The 20,474-nt window shown below is 48.3% G+C and overlaps 1 protein-coding gene across 16 annotated transcripts in view; it reads left to right on the forward strand.

Annotated features, from left to right (window-relative positions):
- The window catches only part of Myo9b (myosin IXB), an 86,807-nt gene that overhangs the window by 33,424 nt on the left and 32,909 nt on the right, over positions 1 to 20,474 (forward strand). For all 16 annotated transcript variants that reach the window (XM_029480413.1, XM_029480418.1, XM_029480415.1 and 13 more), the window contains 6 exons: positions 7,958 to 8,052; positions 14,675 to 14,737; positions 15,811 to 15,910; positions 16,143 to 16,243; positions 16,879 to 17,008; positions 18,827 to 18,916. In XM_029480413.1, the coding sequence (XP_029336273.1) occupies positions 7,958 to 8,052; positions 14,675 to 14,737; positions 15,811 to 15,910; positions 16,143 to 16,243; positions 16,879 to 17,008; positions 18,827 to 18,916 (579 nt within the window). The remainder of the gene's footprint in view (positions 1 to 7,957; positions 8,053 to 14,674; positions 14,738 to 15,810; positions 15,911 to 16,142; positions 16,244 to 16,878; positions 17,009 to 18,826; positions 18,917 to 20,474) is intronic.

Raw genomic sequence — 20,474 nt, forward strand, 5'->3', positions numbered from 1 at the left:
ATACTCAGACAGGTCATAATATAACAGGCTTTTAGAAGAAAGGAAAAGAGAAAACACTTGTAATATTTGTTGTTACTTTTGAGACAGGGTCTCATTATGTAACCCTGGTTGACTTAGAACTTACTGTGTAGTCCAGACTGGCCTCAGACTCATAGAAATCTGCCTGCTTCTGCCTCCCACGTGCTGGAGCTAAAGGTGTGGGCCACCATTTGTGTTGCTCTGGTAAAACACCACAACCAAAAGTTGTGAGGAGAGGCCTGATTTCACTTCCACAACACAGTCATCTTCGAAAGAAATCAGGACAGGAACCTGAGGCAGGAGCTGATGCAGAGGCCATGAAGGAATGCTGCTTACTGCCTTGCTTCTCCTGGCTTGATCAGCCTGCTTTCTTATAGAACCCAGGACTACCTGCCCAGGCATGGCACTAACCACAGTGAGCTGGGATCTCCCATTTTAATCATCAATCAAGAAAATGCCCCACAGACTTGCCCACAGGCCAATCTGATGCTGACATTTTCTCAGTCTCGGTTCCCTTTCCCATCCCCAGGCCCCACACATAGCTTATTAGGACAAGCACCTTGCTTTTGGTTTGGTTTGGTTTGGTTTGGTTTGGTTTGGTTTGGTTTGGTTTGGTTTGGTTTGGTTTGGTTTGGTGTGGTTTGTGGTGTCACATTAAATAAATGTAGGCTGTAAATTCATGATTCCCCTGCCTCAGCCTCTCAAGTGCTAGGATCAAAGGCCTTTGCCACCACTTCTGACTCCATACATGGCAATGTATAATAAACCCCTTCATTAATTCAGAGATGAAGCTGGTTGTGGTGGCTTGTACCTGTTATTCTGGGGAAACTGAGGTAACCCAGGAGTTTGGGGACAAACTTGGACTACAGTGTTTCGATTTTATCAAACAGTGACTGACTGTACCCTTGGAGAGGTTTGTTTTTAAACAATCCGAGTCTTCTTTGTTTTATAATTTTGCTTGGTTTTGAGCAATGGTCTGGTGTAACCAAGGCTGGTTTCTAATGTAATAAGTAACTGAGGATGACCTTGAACTCCTGACCCTCCTACCTCCATCTGCCAGGTGTTCAGATGACAGGCATGCCTTTACAGTGCTAAGTGAGCCCTGAGCTCCTGACCTATTGCCCAGCTGTAGACATCACAGGCTTTCTAAGGTAACAGGAGGCCACTGATGTGGTGAAAGCATTGGTAGGGCAAGTGGGGGAAGTGACTGAAGACCTGGGTTCCCATCTTAAACACCCACACAAAAAGTTGTTGTAGGGTGTTTTGTCACACACAGGGAGGAGAGCCAATCATACAACCCTGGGTTCAGAACAGGAGAGGCAGCAGGTGTGAGGGCCCAGGCCCATTCCCAACCCCTCTTCAGGAGCACCTTCATCAGGAGCTGAGTCCCAGCCCAGAGAGGCGGGGACAGGATAGTCTCTGGGGCTCCTGGCCAGCCTACCCACTTGGTTAGCTCCAGAACAATGAGAAACCGTGTCCCAAAAAACAAGGTGGATGAAGCCTGAGAAATAACACCTGAGCCTGGCCTCTGTGCAGCTATTTAAAAAGGGGGTGGGGGGAGTCAGCATTAGAGGGCTGGGGATGTTGCTGTCCATAGAAACTCCTGAGTCAATATCTTGATTCCACTAGGACTGAGCCACAGCCAAAGGCAAGCGGTGGCATCTGCAGCTGAGGACAGCAGCCTCAGAAAATGTGATCCTGGCCTACACTGCCTGAGCCTGGCTGGCACATCTGCTTCCCCTTCCTTTAGTCTCAGGATCTGCTTGGCTACGGAAAGCCCTAAATGTCCCTTCCTGACTTGGACAGGATCTCAGGATTTGTTCAGTTACTCAGCATGCTGGTGCAGATCTGCCATCCTGCTGCTCTGTGAGGCAAGGGAGGAGGCTTAGAGGTTGCACATTAGCCTGAGCTACATAGCAAATTTAAGGCCAGCCTGGGCTACATAGTGAAATCCTATATCAATAATTTGTACCACTCCTGGCTCTGTGTGTATGTGTTTGTGTGTGTGTGTTTCTGTGTGTGTGTGTGTTTCTGTGTGTGTGTGTGTGTATGTGTGTATGTGTGTATGACATGACCTAGGCGTGGAAGTCAGGGCAACCTCAGGTGTGGTCTTCACCTTCCACCTTGTTTGCTTTTCTGCTTCCCTGTGATTCTCCTCTCTCCACCTCTAGTCAGTCATGCTGTATATCCAGCTTTATGTTAGTCCTGGAAATTTGAACTCAGCTCCTCACACTTGAGTGGCCAAGTACTTCACCTACTGGGTCATCTCCAGCAGTACTTGAGATTTTGCTGCTTATGTTGGATTCTTGGGTAGGAATGGGTCCATCTTGGGGGGGGGGGTGTTCATCCTGGCCTCCAGAGCTCTTGTTTCATTTCCCATTTCATCTGTGGCTGACACTTGGTGCCTTCTGTGGTCAGGGGCACTGAGGGTAGGGGGCTTTTTGTCCCACAGTCACCCAACCCTAACCACATCCCTGATGTGTATAGTTGTCGGGTGTCTGTGTGGCCAGCAGCTGTCCAGAGCTGTGCTGAGCTCCAAGGCTGGAAGAGACCAGAAGAGCCTCTGGGTGGAAGTGGGATGTGAGGCAGGCCTTGGGGAGCTTCCTTGTCCTCTTTCACTGAGGAGCTGAGACTTCATGGTGATGCTCTGCTTCCTGTATCTGCAGTTCAGCTCTACCTCCACCCTTTGGCTATCATTCTTCAGTAGCTGGTTCTCCCTATGACTGCTGTAGTGAGACCTCTGCCCTTCACTTCAGCTGTCAAGAGCAAGTGAGGACCAAGTCTGACAGTACTCCTCTGTGACTGCCCCTCCCCCAAGCACTTGGGTCTGAGGAGCATCTTTTGAGCCCAGAAGTTCAGGGTTAGCTTGGGCAAGAGACAGACAGAGACACACAGAGAGGGACATACAGAGAGAGACAGAGGGGGGGAGACAGAGACAGAGACAGAGAGAGAGAGAAGAGAAGAGAAGAGAAGAGAAGAGAAGAGAAGAGAAGAGAAGAGGGAGGAAGAAGAGGAGGAGGAGAAGGAGGAGAAGAACTCCATCCCAAAAAGCCAGAAGGGATTGAAGCTCGGGTCACAGAGCCCTGAGTTCTGTCCTCAGCACCACGTAATTTGGATGGGCCTCTAGTTATTTCAGCACTTAGGAGACTGGGGCATGGTTCAAGGTCATCCATGTCTTTAAGCCCTTGAGGCCAACATGGGCTACATGAGACCCTGTCTCAAAGTCTAAACTCACCCACTCACTACATAAATCACTCACGCAAAGCTACATAGAATGCAACCAGAAGTTTATTCATGACCATAAAGGACAACCTAGAAGAAGCCACTAGAACTTTCTATTCAGAAAACATAGCTGCTAGTCAGTCAGGGGCAACACACTTTTTCATGGTGGTTCTGTGTTGTAGATGGGCCTGGTGCTGTTTGTATGTTGATGCTAATTCTGCTCTCCTGGGAGGGGTTGCAGACAAGGAGTGAGTCACACTCAAGTGACTTCTTGTGAAACGATCCCCTAATGAATAAAGGAGCCAATCACTGGGCGAGTAGGCAGGACTTCCGGGTTAGAGAGGGGAAGAAAGGAAGCAGGAGAGAATTAGGTCTCTTTGGACAGACATAGTGTGAGAACAAAATGTAGAGTATCTCCCGGTTACAATGGCAGATCCATCAGGATTCACCACTGGAGGATTTAGATTTAATGAGGCTTACAAGTTAGGATTTTAGTTGTTGCACCCGGCGATTGAGTTACTGTTGTTTCTGAACTACATTTGTATTGTGATTTCCATCACACATAGGGTCACCTGGGTTCAAGAGAGAAAGGTATGGCAGCAAAGCATGGATTTTCCTGAGGGATTTGAAGCACAGGGTTGATGTGATAGTGACCTGCTAGTGGAATCTTAGCAAGCTGGGTGGAAACCTTTCGAGAGCTCCAGGCCAGAGAGTCTCCACCCACCCTTTCCTCTCCCCCATGGCATCCCTTTAGAAGAAGGCAGCCCAGGCTCACTGGACCTCCAGAGGGCCTCCCACAGGCTTCATGGAGCTGAAGATCAAAAGAAAAATGCTGCCTGCTTGCAGGTGTGCTTCAGCCTAGACTGCTTACCCTTTCTGTTGTAATTTTTGCGGTTTTATGAAACAGGAGCTTGCTTATGTAGCCCAGGATAGCCTTAAATCACAATTCCCCTGCCTCAGCCTCCCAGGTGCCAAGATATGACAGACAGGTAGCACCACCCAGTTTGGAAACCATGGAAATGCACAGCTTAGCCTCTGGTGTCTAGTGGAGCAGCTGCTACCTGCACCAACTGGGCAAGCCACTAGTGGCTGCACTTAGGCTCCTAGGCTCAAGAGGAGACCATTGGTTGTTGAATGTCAGGGACTGTGGAGGACACAGCCCAAACGAGAGTGTGTTGGGGTAGGACACAACAAGGATGTAGAATGTATGCTTATGAGACAGTTCATATAGCCCAGACTGGCTTTGACCTCACTAGAAAATGTGCTTTTAAAAGTCTGAGCCTGGAAAGTGTGGTATACTCACTTTTAATCCCAGCACTTGGGAGGCAGAGGCAGGCAGATGTCCATGAGTCTCAGGCCAGTCTGGGCTACATAGTAAGACCAAAAAATAAGAGGGCAAGGATGAACTGGAGATAAGACTGCCCTTGTTGAGGATTCAAATAGATTCCCAGCACCCACCTGGTGGCTCACAAATGTCTGTATCTCCAGTTTTGTGAGATCTGACACCCTATTTTGACCTCAGTGAGCACCAGGCACACATATGTAATGCACAGACATTCAGGTGGAACAGTCATACACATAAATAAATCTAAAATTTTTTTGTTTGTTTAAATTAAGGCTGGTGGATCATAATTATAATCCCAGTTAAGGCAGAGGAATCACAAATTTTAGGTCAGTCTGTGCAACAGGATGAGACTTTGACTCTTTGTAAAGCAAATACTGTTGAGTAAGTCATGCATGCTAAAGCTGTGTGTGTCTGTGCATCTGTGTGTGTGTGTGTGTGTGTGTGTGTGTGTCTGCGTGTGTCTGTCTGTGTGCATCTGCGTGCATCTGTGTGTATAGTGCATATGAAAGTCAGAGAACAACTTTGAAGAGTGAGTCTTAACTATCCACCTTGTTTGAGGCAGGTCTCTCCTCATTTCTGCCACAGGGTCCTGCTAGCTTCTGGGCAGTTGTGCTATGTCCACCATCTTTGTGGCTTCTGTGGCTTTGGACTCAGGTTGTCACATTTGCATGTCAAACACTTTCCCCACTGAGCCAGCTCCTTCCTTTCTTTTTAGGGCTAGGTAGTATCCACTGTGTGATGACCACATTGTTCTTCCCAGCCTCTTGGCTGTTGTTATTTCCTCTGGACCTGAACCCAAAGTAGAATCTGTAGATCTAATCAGGATCTATTTTTAGCAGTGCACAAACTAATATTAGCAATGTTCTTTTATATTAGAAAGGAGGAATATTATGCTTCTTTGGAAGCTGAGCCCTTTCTTTCCCTGGCACCTTGCCAAGGCCTGTGGTTCAATAGCTTTAACAGGGCTTGTCCACCCTTTTGCTGGTTCCCCCTGCAAGCCACCCCCAGCCAGCCCAGTGCTATCCCCTTTTTGCACTCTGAGCTCCTCTGTGTATCATAGCTGCGACCAGATATTTTTAGCCTGACTTTGAAAAGTCACTGTGTACTCAGACACATACCCGACACATGAGGTCACCAGGAACAGACAAATCCCTAGCCTGCAGGGTCATCTATAATTGCAGAATCAGAAAGCCTTGTACTCTGCAGGCCTTGCTGGCTGGCTGTCCTCAGACCTGGGCCTGACATCATATTAAGATGTCTGCAGGGAAAGTTGTCTCCTGCCCTTTAAAAGTTAGCCCCGTGCCTCATACTGGTGTGGAAGGGATTAATGGGACTCATCTGTAACAAGCAACCCCAAGCTGAGGCATCATGGCAACTTCTCTGAAAAAATGGAGTATCCCAACTGCAGACACTCCAGCCCCACTAGGAGACAAGATGGGCCATTTTCATGTAGGCTTATTTCGGTTCCTTTTAAAAAAAAAAAAAAATACAGGGTCTCTTTGTAGCTCAGGCTGATTCATGGTAATCCCCCTGCCTCTGTTTCCTAAGACTAGGATCAGAGGCAGGGGTTGCCATGAACCATTGTTTTAGACTCAGACCTTTAAGGTGAAGGTGACTTGGGGTGGCATAGCATAACTCTGTCACAGAGCAGGGAAGAGGAAGCTTGACCAGCCTGAGTGCAAGGCCCAGGATAAAGCTCATGTCCCTCATGTAAGTAAATTACTTAATTACAGTGTAATCTTTAAAGGGGAGTGCTAGGTGGGGGGAGTACACACCTTCAGTCCCAGTGCCTGGGAAGCAGAAGCAGACAGATCTCTCAGCTGGAAGCTAGACTAGTCGATCTAGGGAGATCTAGGCTACACAGACAGTTTTTATGGAATTTCTCTTTGGAAACAGTTTCAACAATTATGTGAAAAGCTGTATAATGCTTCATATTCCTGTAACCCAGCATGAGAGTCACACTGTCAGAACTCAGGCAGGCTGAACACATGGGGACATGCTGCCTCCTATATAGAAGCCACCTATCATCTTAGACTTTTGTCACTGTAATCAAATGCTATAGACTGCTTACTTGCTTACTGACTGACTAACTTTGTTTATGTAGTTGGTTGGTTTTAGTTTTGTTTTTGTTTTTTGTTTGTTTGGGGTTTTTTTGGTTTTTTTGAGACAGGGTTTCTCTGTGTAGCCCTGGCTATCCTGGATCTCTTTCTCTGTGTAGACCAGGCTGATCTCAAATTCAGAGATCTGTGTGCCTCTGCCTCTACCTCCCTAGTGCTGGAATTAAAGGCATACACCACCACCACTTGACTAAGACTGCATAACTTCTAAAGAATAAAGGCTATAAGTTGGGCTCATGGGTGGAGGCATGTCTTCCTAACACTTAGAAGGCTGAGATAAGAGGATGGTTGCTAGCTCCAGGCCACAGAGTGAGAGCCTGTCTCAAAACAACAGGCTCCAGAGAAGTGATTTAGAGGGTAAAAGCTTGCTGTGCAGGTGTGAGAAACTGAATCCCCAACAGTTTCAACAATTATGTGAAAAGCTGTATAATGCTTCATATTCCTGTAACCCAGCATGAGAGTCACACTGTCAGAACTCAGGCAGGCTGGACACATGGGGACATGCTGCCTCTACACACCTAAGACTTGCTTTTTAAGGTTTTTTTTTCTCCCTTTTGGACTGGTGATGGTAGCTCATGCCTTTAATCCCACCACTCAGGAGTCAGGCAGGTAGATCTCTGAGTTCAAGCCAGCCTGGTCCACAGAGTAAGTTCCAAGACAGCCAGGGCTACACAGAGAAATCCTATCTTGGGGAAAAAAAATTGTTGGGCTGCAGAGATGGGTCAGCAGTTAAAAGCACAGGCTACTTTTGCAGAGGACTGGGTTTAATTCATGGCACCCTCAAGGCAAATTATAACCATCTTTAACGCCAATTTCAGCGACTCTGATGCCCTCTTCTGCTTTTCATAGACATACAAGGTGCCCACTATAAGCAAAATACCCTCACACATTAAAAAAAACAAAACAAAACTAGTAACAAGAAAGCCCCTAAAAAAAGTTTATTGCATTACATATGTATGTATACACACACACAGCACACTTGTGCCCAGATGGAGGTCAAAGGACAACTTGCAGGAGGCGGGTCTCTCCTATGATGTGTGTCCCACAGATTGAGTTCCATTGTCAGACTTGGTACCAAGCACCTGGACCCACTGAGCTATCGCTCCTGCCCTATCCTTTGTCTCTTACCCAAGCCTCTGAGTAAGTAAGTAGCTCAAGGCTCTGGGGACAAGAATTCTGTGCCCACAAGGAGTTCTAGGACCAAGGCTATGCAGAGTCCAGGCTGGGGTCTGAAGCTCTGCTTTTATCTTCTCAGGCTTTTGGGAACGCCAAGACAGCCCATAACAACAACTCCAGCCGCTTCGGGAAGTTCATCCAAGTCAACTACCTAGAAAGTGGCATCGTGAGGGGGTAAGTCACTCTATCTGTGTACCTTCGCCTCTCAAGCTGAGGCTGGAACCCAGGACCTCCTGTGAGCTTAGCCAATCCTCCACCCTGGAGTACATCCTCATCTGAGTGTGGTGTTGAGGGTTTTAGGTCTATGCAGTGAGAATCTTCTGTGGCAGCCTTGACTCAGAACTGGCCATGCTGTAACAGCCGGCTTGCTGACCTTTTCAAGGTTTCTCTGAGGTGTTGGGTGTCACAGGCAGAATGGGGTGTGGACCTCAGCATCAGCTGCATGTAAGCCCCTTACTTAGAGACAATTCTGGACAGCACTGTGGTGTGATTGGTCCAGGGAAGTACAAAGCCACTGTTCAGCAGTGGCACAACAGAGTTGGAACAGTAGAGTCATGGTTCAAGGGATAGATATGTGGGAGGCTGCATGTATGCATAAATTTTGTGCATAGACACATGGCAGCTTGGATGCTTGGATGGGTGGTTAGATTGAGGGTTTGTGGGCAAGTTAGTAAATGGGTGAGTGGATGCATGAGTAGATGGTTTTATGTGAAGGAGGTGGTACTTAGTGAGTAGGTAGGTAGACTTGGTATGGAGGGGTCATTGGGGAGTGGGCAGTGAGTGGATGAAGACACAAGTAGATTAGTGGGTGGATGGATGTGTACACCGTTGGAGACATAGGTGGGTGGATAGATTAGTGGGTAGATGGGTTGGCTCATGGGTGGGCTAATGGGGTGGCTTGGGATGGGGAGGGGCTGAATAGTGACAGGTTGGGTTGATAAGTAAGTGGTTGGGTAAGTGGATATGTGGTTTGGCTCTGGAGATCTATTGGTAAACAGAAGGTTCATGGGTCAGGAGATGAGTAAAACAGGCAGACCTATCCAGCAGTGGTCACAAATGTAGGCTGAGCAACAGACCTTGACAGGTAGATATGATGTGAGGCAGGGGTAGAGGTTACATTCTATTGGGCCTGCAGCCCAGGCACAGGCATGTGTCACATGGCAGCACATACGCTGTAAGGCTCTGCGGCACAATGAGCTTTGCCACAGTTCTAAGATCCAGACCCTTTTGTTGTCAAGGCTGTGGACAGTTGTCTGTTACAACAATGTTATAAGTGATTGTTTTTCCTTTATTCCAGCTAGTTCCTAAGTAAATGAGACACAGACTATAAGATTTATATAATCAAGCTTTAAGGCACAATATCTGGGCAGTTATTAATCTAATCTAATTCTCTGAGCTAATCTGGCTACCTTCTAGCCAAAATCCCTGAGACTCTTGCATTTCATGAGACTCCTGCATTTCAGTCAAGCTCTCTGCTCCTGGTGTGTTCTCATGCTGTCCTCTCAGCCCCCTCCTCCAGAATCTTCTCCCCACTCCTGGCTCTCTTGGCTGAGAGGATCCAGCCCTATTCTCTCTCCTGCTCAGTCATTGGCTGATGAGGTTTTATTGACATTAGGAAAAATAAATGGGGAGCAGTGTTTACTCAAAACTGGGACAGGAGATTCTTAGAGTAAGCATTACAATGCCATGTCTATGTGACATGGAGGCAGAAAAATCAGCATGGGAATGATACAAGAATACTCTTCACACAGTGCACAGGAACATGATGCTGAGTCACCTGCTGATAGTTCACACTGGGCATGGAAGGGAGGGGCTAAGCCTCTGGCATCCTTTCCTGCCCACCCCACACACACACTGAGCAGGCTCTGTTGAGGTGCCCATTGAGAGCCCTTGATAAAGGTCACGTTGGTTCTAGACCCTTGTGACTCAATGTTCTCTGCTTGGCCTCAGCCCCCACATGCCCACCTGGGATTTAGCTGTAGTATGAGTTCTGCCACCTGAACTGGATGCCCATAACCCAGCTGGCACACATTCTCTATCATGACATCTGGATCATGGGCTATGAAAATCTCCTCTTTCCAGGTAATAATAGTATAAATTCTTGTGGGCCTTGGGGTCATTATTAGGGTAAATTCAGACTACTGGAAGCCAACACTCCAGTACAGTGACAGTTGATCCCATAACCAAGATGACTGCTGAGCAGCTAACAGGAGGGAGTGTGTACACTCCTGTACCCGGAGGGCAGTGAGGATGGCATGGAGCGCATCCTACTGTTAGAGTGCCATACTACTTCAGACTTATAAATCATTTACTTTGGGATTTTCTGCTTCTAATTTTCCAAGCTTGGATAGCTAAAACCATTAAGGCTGAACATGAAACCAGACAAAAAGAAGTACTTGGCTAGGTCACATGCGTAGTGTGTCAGGTACTCCTGGGTGCAGCCTCCCTGCAGCTGACCCACAAGCCTGCCCTGCTCCATCCAATGTTACTCATGGGTTCAAGAAAGGAATTTCCATGTTGATCGGCATCTATGTTCTGACCTAGCTTCCTGGCCTCTGGGGCTGCGACTGCCTGGTGCCACACGAGCTGCAACCCAGGGCTTCGTTTGTCCACTGTGTCTGGTCATATTTCTATCACTGCTTCTTCACAAAACCAAGGGCCAGGGCACATCTGAGCATGGCCCAAATTCTCCACTCCTGTAGCTTTAGCTTTCTATGTGTGCAGATCAGCTCAGAGGGGCCCCTGCACTCACAGGTCCCCTTGCTGGCCTCAGACCTTTAAAACCAAAAATTGGGGGTGGGCTGTTCTTGCAGAGGATCCGAGTTAAATTCCCAGTACCCACAACTCCAGTCCCAGGGAATCCAGTGCCTACCATGGACACTGCCCTCATGTGGTACATAGATACACTCAGGCAAAACACAGATACACATAAAATTAAGTTCAAAATCTCAGAAGCTGGGGTGTTATCTGGAGTGGAGGCCCTACCTAGAATATAAAAAAGAAATCACCAAAGACTGGGAAAAGAGAACTGGGCAGCTGTGTTCCAGCAAGTGGAAGCCTGGGTTCACACAGCTGGCCTGTTCTCTGCTGAGGCAGGGGAACCACCTACCCCTGGACACAAGGAGAAAGGCAGACATTGATACAAGAGTCTGACCCTAGGGATCTGATTTTAGGAGAGGGGCCAAAGCTAAATGGCTGAGGCTAGAGAAGAAAGTGTTTGTATGACCCAGCACTCAAGAGGCAGAGGCTCTTAAACTCTAAGTCTCTTCAGCTCCTTCTAAGGGAATCAAAGAGTCCAAGCAGTGTCTTCAGAACCTGCCCTGCACTCTGAGTTTCCCCACAGGCCTGCAGGCTTAATGGCACTGTCCTACAAGGCAGGCAGATCTCCCAAGAAGTTGGGGCCAGCCTGGTCTACATAGTGAGTTCCAGGACAGCCGGGAACACACACAGTGAGACCATGTCTCACAACAACACAAGATAAATAAAATTAAAAACCAGGCTCAGGTAGAGAGGTCCATAAACCAGTGGGTGTGAAGAGAGCTGATTAGGATCTTTCTTTCCCATAGTGTTCTGTAGTGGCCTCAGCTCCTTATCTGTCACTGGGAACTGCTGCACCCACTCTCGTGTGTGGGAGGATTCCCTGAAAATGCCTTTGATGGTGCCTGGAACATCACAGGTCCCCAGGGAACACTCACTGTTACTCCTGCGGCCTAAGCATCCAAGCTGTTCTGGGTTCCCCAAGTCATCGAGCAGCACGGCTGGAAGGTGCATGCATGCCTGTGGTTGGAGGGGCATGCCCCACTCAGAACTAAAGATATCCTGTAGAGGACCTGAGCGATCCTGGGGGATGGTTAAGGTGCTAAAATGCTGTGTGGTGTGAGCACCAGGGTTTGAATCCCCAGAACACGCATGAAGGCTGAGCACTGGAGCATGGCAGCTGCCTGTCATCCCAGTGCTCATGAGGCTGAGAGGAGGGGACCCCAGAGCAAGCCAGCCAACTAGACAGGCCAAATGGGTGAGCTCAGTGAGACCCTGCCTAAGTGTATATGGTGGCCAGAGCCATGATTCAGTGGGTAAGGTAGAAACGGATCCAGAAAGACTTGAGGCTTCCACACGCACAGACACCCACATACACACGTGTAACCGCCCCCACTATGTCCCCGAAAGACAATGTGCTCTATGTGGAAGGTGTGTGCATGATACTCTGCGATGCCTGTGTACTCTGGCTTCCATCCCTACTTCTCACCACAGACTGTCAATGCAGTGGAGAAGCATGCAGATCAGTCACTGGAAAGCAAGGCAAGATAGCTCAGCAGAGAAACACCAGCTGCTCCTTCAGAGGGCCTCNGAGAACTGGTTCTCAGTGCCCACATGGCAGCTCACAACCATCTGTAACTGTAGTACCAAGGGACCTGACACTCTCTGCTGGCCTCTTCGGTCACCTACATGCACAAACATATATATCACATAAATACACAAACACAGAAGATTCAAAATAAAAAAGAAATGTTAAAGTGAATACTTGGAAAGTTTCAAAATAGTTGTAGTTGGAAGTGTTTGGAGATGAGGGGACCAGAGCTGCATCAGTGTCAAGCCTGGGCTTTGAGGACACTGTAGTCCCTGTTGCTCCCCTACCTCATGGGTGCCCTGAACTAAACTAGGAGGAAACGTAGCTCTGTAAAGGCAAATGGTATGGGTGCAGCCAGGGGCCTGTGTGTGTCAGATGCCCCTACTCTTCTACAGAAGGGAAAGCGGGGGCAGCCAAGGCCATGGTTCAGTGGGTAAAGCACTGGCCTGGCCAACCTGACAACCAGAGTTCCATAGCCACAAACCCATGTGAAAAGCCATCTGTGGTGTTTATCTGTCGTCCTCACACTCTTACAGAGAGAGATAGGATTCAGAGAAGACAGAATCAGCCAGAAGCTTCGAGCTAGAGAGCCCATACTATGCAGAGCCACAAACAGGTGCATGCAATTCCAGTTAGCTGTCCTTGTCACCTGACTGCCAAGAGTCAATCTGTGAGGAAAGCTGTGATTGACAGATAACCTGGATCAGACTGGCCCTGGGCTGTCTGGGAGCTTGTCTTGATTTCCTCTCTAAGTTGCCATTGGTCAGAGTGTTTTTATCTCAACAGTCTAGGACAGATATTCTGCCTCAACAAGGTAGAGGAGACGAGGCATTCCCAGCCANCCCCACGCATGCTCTGGCACAGGTGTCACTCTGACACTGTAGATGGACACATAATTCATCAAGTGAGGGAATGGGTGCAGGACAGCCATAGAGTGCCTGCCCAGTGAGTGCGAGGACTGCCTTGTGCCTTCTGTANGGCAGCACAGAGCTCAGTAATCAGACCAACAACCCAGTGAGAAAATAGGAAAGACTGAAACACAAGGCATAGAGCCATGCCTGGTCTATAGCCTGGTCTACAGAGTGAGCTCCAGGACGACCAAGAACACACGGAGAAACCTTGCTTGACTTAAAAAAAAAAAAAAAAAAAACAGGGTCAGGAGTGCAGCTCAGAGTCCTTAATGTGTGAAAAGAGAAGCCAGAAAAAAGAAACAAATCAAACTTTACATTCCACTTATAAATTTGTTTGAGTGTGTGTATGCACACACATACTTATGTGCAGGTGGTCAGGGGACAGCCTTCTGGAGTTGACTTCCTNCCTCTACCCTATGGATCCCAAGCACCAAACTGAGAGTCAGACATGGCAGCCACTGCCTTTACATGCTGAGTTACGGCATGAGCCCAAGTGGTACCTTAAATATGAGCTGTCTGTTGTCATCCTGTTGGAGCAGCCAGGGCATGAAAATCACCACTGAGTTTACACTGAAGTAGCAGATGCCTGAAACACCTCGACCAGCTTCCTGAGGTCCTTGCTGAACTCCTCCCTTAACATTTGGGTCTCTTCACCTGCATGGGCTGCTCTGCCTGTCAGGTTTCTGTGCACCCTGCTCAACCCTGTCTGCCCAGGTCACAGTGGTCAACTGATTTCCTGGTTCTTAGTTTGAAGCCAGAGCAGTGGTGATCTTCAGGGCATTTGTAGGTAGCTATTTATTTACATGGTACCAAAGGGTGTTAATGTGCAACAGGCAGCACCGTGGTCCCATTTTCTAGGCCAGCGCAGAGATATGGGTGGGGAATGTGGCTCCATTAGTAGAGAGGCCACCTAGTGCTTGTTATTTAACAACACCTAGTGCATAGGGCCGTGGGTTCCATCCTGAGCAGTACAGAAACCCTCCATGGTGCATGCCTGTTAGCCTCCATGGTGCATGCCTGTTAGCACACAGAACAAATAGTTGATGAGAAGCAGGAGCTCAAGACCAACCTCAGCTACACAGTGAAACTCACATACCAGAAGAAGATGGATCTCAGCTCAGCAGAGTGTGGATAGCTGCGTGGATAGCTGGACTCCATGCCTCATCCTGACACTCAGAAGATTCAGGGAAGGGATCAGGCATCTCCTCTACACTGCAAGTTAGAGACCAGCCTGGGCTATATGAGAACCTGGGTGAAATGAAGGAAGAAAGAACAACCATACAGTATCCAAATCAAGGTCTTGGCTTAGACATAAAGAATGGCCACAGAATCCTACAGTAAGGATCTCAGGGAGTGAAGCCCTGCCTAGAATTGCCCAGTGAGGGCTAGAAGAGTGGCACAGTGCTAACAGTGTTTCCTTGAAATTTATGGTTCTTGATTGCATCATCAACTCTGATTGAAACAAAATGTTTAGTGTTAAAGAAATATCAACACTAAAATGTAATATCTTTTTTTCACTCTTTTTCTTTTATGACAGAGCTGTTGTGGAAAAATACCTTCTTGAAAAGTCTCGCCTGGTTTCCCAGGAGAAGGATGAGCGGTAGGGCATGATTTATTTCTTCTTTTTTAATATGTATGGGTGTTTTGCCTGAGTGTCTGTAAGTACACTGCCTGTGTGCCTGGTAACCTGGGAGGTCAGAAGAGGGCACTAGGACCCCTGGAAGAGGAGTTACAGGGGATTGTTAACCAGCATGTGAATCCTGGGAACTAACGTGGGTCCTCTGTAAGAACAGCCAACTCTCTAACACTTGGGATGTGGTATTTGGCACAATACAGTCCTACTCAAGCTTTGGCCCTCACGGGGTGAAGTAAGTGTTGCGAGCCCCTTAGGGGAAGCTTGGTTGGAGTCTAAACTTCCCCTCTCCTTCCGTTCCACACACTTGCTGCCATGGGCTCCAACCTTGCGCCCATTACAGCCCACCCTGAGAATTGATGCCTCAGGCTATTTAGTGCCATCTGGAACTATATCCTGGTAATACCTCAGAGCTGGCACAACTGCACAGTCTGTGAGCCAGCACTTAGATGCTGAGGCAGGAGGATCTCTTAGTTCCAGGCCAGGCTGGGCTAGAGGGTAAGGCCCTGTCTCCCAGCAGCAAACCAGTGTCAACTAGTCAGTGAGACTTCTGCCCTAGCTCCCGAGAAGGTCACCCGAGAAGTTCCCACTTTCTAACAATACTTAAAACTGATATTTCTTATAAAGGCAAGGGTCTCTCTGTGTAGCCATGGTCTCCTCCAACTCACTCTGTAGACCAGGCTAGCCTCAAACTCAGAGATTCTCCTGCCTCTGCCTCCAGAGTGCTTGGTGTTTTAGGTGTGCACCATCACATTGACCAATACTATTTTTTGTAATTATATTTTTATATCTGTTTATTTCAGTGTGTGTGTGCGTGTGTCTGTGTCTGTGTACATACATGTGTGGTTAAAGGACAACTTCATGGAGTCAGTTCCCTCTTTCTACCAAATGTGTCCCAATGATTGAACTTGGGGGTCCTCTGGCTTGGCAACTGGTGGCTTCACCAGCTGAGCCATACCCCTCACCCTGTAACCTTTTGATATACCCTTTCCTTTGCTGTGGGCCTGGCTGGGCACTGACTCTCTGCTGGTCACCCACAGGAACTACCATGTGTTTTATTATCTGCTGCTGGGTGTCAGTGAGGAGGAGCGCCTGGAATTTCAGCTGAAGCAGCCTCAAGACTATTTCTACCTCAACCAGGTAAACAGCTACAGCCATGGCGCCACCACTGTACCCAAGGCTGTCTGCCACAGGGAGGTCAGAGGCTGCCAGCCTGGCCATTCTGGGCCCCAGCCCAGCCCTGAGCACACACACACAAAGGCGGCCATTCATTCCCAGCCCTGGCCCTCCTCCTGTCCATCCTGACTTGCCCTGCTCTCTGCCCTCCCAGCAGGAAGTGCCAAAGTGCCCACGCCTTTATTTTATTTTTCAGCATAACTTGAATATTGAAGATGGAGAAGACCTCAAACATGACTTTGAAAGGCTTCAGCAGGCCATGGAGATGGTGGGCTTCCTGCCTGCCACCAAGAAGCAGTAAGTGGGCTGCTGAGCCACCTGGTGACAACCAGTTCCTCTGGAGATCAGACAGGCAGCCCCATAGAGAGTAGGCGGGATCCCATGTAGAACACAGGTGAGGGCTGCAGCCATGAGCTGGGGGGCAGCTGTTCAGACCAGTTGAAGATCTGCACAGCTGCCATCCTTATACCAGAGAGACTTCGAGCATGAAGGTTGTATGTTCAAGATCAGCCTTTGCTGCATAGTGAAGCCTAATCTTAAAGAAATAAAGGCAAAAGAGAGATGCTTGGAAGTTCAACACCAGTCTGATCTCTATACTGAGTTCAAGACCAGCCAAAGCTAAACAAAACCCTGTCTATTAGCAAACACAAGCAAAAAAGTTTAAGTTTGCATCAATGCTTGGAAAGATGTCAGGTAAGACTAGCCTGGGCTACATAACTTGATCCCTCTAAAACCAGCAGAACTGGAGTGCCATAGGTAGCAAGTATGAACTCTGGGTTCTGTCTGCAGCACTACCTGAGCCAAGTGTGATAGCACTGGCAGTGGGACTCAGGAGTGGGTACAGGAGTGTGAAGTGGAGAGCACCCTTAGCCAGGCTCTGCAGCAGAAACAAGTACAGGTGATGCAGACTGCAGTAACCTCTCCTGTCCCAGGATCTTCTCTGTCCTCTCAGCCATCCTGTACCTTGGCAATGTCACCTACAAGAAGAGAGCCACAGGCCGAGATGAAGGCCTGGAGGTCGGACCTCCGGAGGTGTTGGACATCCTCTCCCAGCTCTTAAAGGTACCTCCTGTCTCCACCATTCTTTCTTGCCCTTGTTTCTTGGCTGCAAAATGAAGCAGCCTGCCTAGCCCAAGACAGTGGCAGCCTCTCAGTACAGGGGACAAGTGGGAAACTTCTGTCTACTACATACTTCCTCCTGTCATCTCTGAGATGTCCCCCTCTTGCTGCTGTCTGTGTCTGTCTGTGTATGTCTGGCTACATGCACTGTGTAGTAGGAGAGGTGCTGGGTTCTACTCTTTCAGCGGGTGGAGCTCAGTCCTTAGCACCCTCACATCCACTGTGACTGCAGCTCTAGGACATGGGAAGCCACTGCCCTCCAGGCCCCCTTCATTCCCATGAGCATAGCCACACACACAAAATTAAATGTAAAGAAATGAAACCATAGTTTGCAGGGCTGAGGCTGTAACTGGTGGCAGAGGGCTTGTCTAGTGTACACAAACCTTCTGTTGCATCCTAGCACCACATAAATCTGACGTGCTGACACACACTTGTCAGCCAGGGCTCTGTGAGACCCTGTCCCCAAAAAACATAAATTGGGGACTGGAGATGCTCAAAAGGGACATGGGTTTGAATCCCAGCACCCATATGGCACCTCACAACCAATCCCAGGAACCTGACACCCTCTTCCAGCAGTCTCAGACATCAGGTGTGCATGTGGTGCATATACAGACATTTAGACAAAATACCCATGTACACAATTTTTTTAACAATTAAATTTAAAACACGTACTTTGGGTTTAGGTATGATGTCACAGGCCTTTCATCCTGGCCACCCAGAGACTGAGGCTGAGGCAAGAGGTTCTAAGTTCAAAGCCTACCTAGGCCCCTCAGCAAAGACCCTCAGTGACTCAAAATGAATATGACAGGCTGGGGATGTGGCAGTGACAGATCCTGTGTCCCTCTCACTGTACCAAAGTCATAAGCCTGAATGTACAGATACAGCTAGGTCCTGGTGTGAAGTGTGAAGTCATGTTCCCATTCCATGTGCAGTCAGTCTCTGCTGGTTCTCACCTGGGGAAACTTCTGTGTCAAGTCAGAAAATTGGTCATCCAAGTGGGCGCACTCCTGACTGACACCTATTGTCTGGAGGTTGAAGTGCTGCTCAGAGCCTTCAGTTCAAAGCATGACTGGGCCAAGGGTTTCCTTTTTGGTGGTGCTAGTAGTGGTGGTGGTGGTGGTGGTGGTTTGTTTTGGGTTTTGTTGTTGTTGTTGTTTTTAACACTGCTGGTGACAGAAATGCCGGGCCTGGAGCCACCCAGATGAATCTTAAATCTTGTGCTGCTGAACCGGCAAGGTCTATAGCTCACCTTTCTGGTTGGTTGGTTGGTTGGTTGGTTGGTTGGTTGGTTTACATAGTCTCACTCTAGCTGGCCCAGCACTCAGGGATCTGCCTGCCTCACCTACTGAGTTCAGAGATTACAGGCATGCACCACCACAAATTGTCTTGTGGGGGATTTTCCTTTAATTTAATTTTATCTTAATTTTAATGTTATTGACCTGCTTATTCTTGAGACAGGTTCTTACTAATATAGCTTTGGCTTGCCTGGATCTCACTGTGTAGACCAGGGTGGTCTTGAACTTACAGAGATCCACCTGCCTCTGCATCCCCAGTTCTGGAATTTAGAGTAAGCCACCACAGTTTGGGAACTGGTTGTTTGGTTTTGTTTCTTAAGAATGTTTCCACTTTGTGTATGTGCACGTAGGTGTATTTATGCATATAGTGGGCAGGAGTGTCCCAGGCTTTGCTGTTCATCCTGCCTCCCCTAGTTCTCTAGAAGTGCCTCACCTTCCTGCCCTTCTTTCCCAACTCTGGAAATAGGTAAAGCGGGAGACCCTGGTGGAGGTCTTAACCAAGAGAAAAACAGTTACAGTCAATGACAAACTCATCCTGCCTTACAGCCTCAGTGAGGTAAGTGTGAACCCAGGCCGGGGCTGCAGCCCTACCGAACCAGAGCCACATGCTCAGCTCCTACCAAACCACAAAGCAGAGGCAGTCAAACATTCCCTTCTTCTGCACACACACCAGAGAGCTTGATATATGAGTTGGGTACAGTATGAGGTTAGCAGTAATGCCTCAGAAAATACTAGAAATAACAACAGCAGTGTACCAGTCATGGGGGCATGGCCTCATGACTTAGAATAGAGATGGCTACTATAATTCACTTTTTCATTTACATTTATGTTAACTGCCAGCAGCTACTCTGTTTTTTGTTTGTTTGGTTGGTTGGTTTGGTTTGTTGTTTTAAATTGGTTAGAGACAATTTTTACTCCATAGCACAGGCAAGTCTTAAACTTGGAACAACCTTCAGGATGACCAGAGCATGCCACTGTGCCACACCACCCAGGCTGTCACTAGATAGCATTACTCTTCCTTGATCTCAGGCACTGCTGTCCAGGGCAGTGGTTGAAGACTGAGTAACTAGTAGGCAGACAGCAGGTAACCCCTAGATCCCTTGGATAACCAGATGAGGCCTGACCCAGGTGAGGTGCAGAGTCTCAGGATACGTCAAGGCTGATCACAAGTGCTCAGGGTTTTTAGAAGTAGAGTTGTTAACGTCTGCCATTTCTGATATAGGTAGCTCCAGGTATCTCAAAGTGTCCATAAGTGGGGAGGCAGGAATGGAATCTGAGGCATTCCTGGGTTTCCAAATGCTCAGTGGCCATGCTGCTCCAGCATGCTTTGAAACAAATCTGCCCTCCACAATTTGGTTTTGTAAATAAAGTTTAATTGACATCACCATAGTCATCATTTACATTCTGTTCAGTGCTGCTTCTGGCTGCAGCTGCAGTGCTTAATAGCTACGGCAGAGCCCTTCAGGGCCCCAAAAGTTGAGAGCACGAACCACTTGCCTTGTCGGGGAAAGAGATTACTGACCCCTGTGCTTGAGGTGGCCTTTCTGTGACTCAGCCCATAGGTCTCTGTTCCATCCTCTCCATTTGCTGTTGTGTTCTCTTCCTGGTACATTTCCGTTAGCTCTTGACATGTCCAGAGCAATGTGGCTTGCAAATTAAATTTGGATGGCACCAGGAAAGGACCTGATAGCAGGGTGTGGGAAGCTCCCTATAGGGACCCAGCCCAGCGGAATCAGCTTACATTTCCAGAAGGCACCATGGATGGTGAGATTTTGTGGGTCAAGATACCTCTTGACATGACTTGACCTCTCTGCAGTGCACCCAATCCCTGTGTGGCTCAGGTGTCCCCCAGAGAGACTGTGTGAGTGAGTGTCCCCAGCAGAGGCAGCATTCTGTGTGGTAACATTGCCATGACATCCAGGAAAATCAAAACCAGAGGGACATATCTGGCAGTTGGAGGCTGATGTCTGCATCCATGGGGAGAAGGACGGAATAGACACTCCTACAGGGGGTGTACTGAGAAATATTTCCTTGGCTGTTCTGCAGCCATGTAGGTAGCATGCCATGCAGTGTACCTGTACTGTGCTGGAGTCCCAGGCTCTGAGCCTCCACAG

This window comes from Mus caroli, chromosome 8 (assembly GCF_900094665.2).
Source record: "Mus caroli chromosome 8, CAROLI_EIJ_v1.1, whole genome shotgun sequence".
Taxonomy (NCBI): Eukaryota; Metazoa; Chordata; class Mammalia; order Rodentia; family Muridae; genus Mus; species Mus caroli.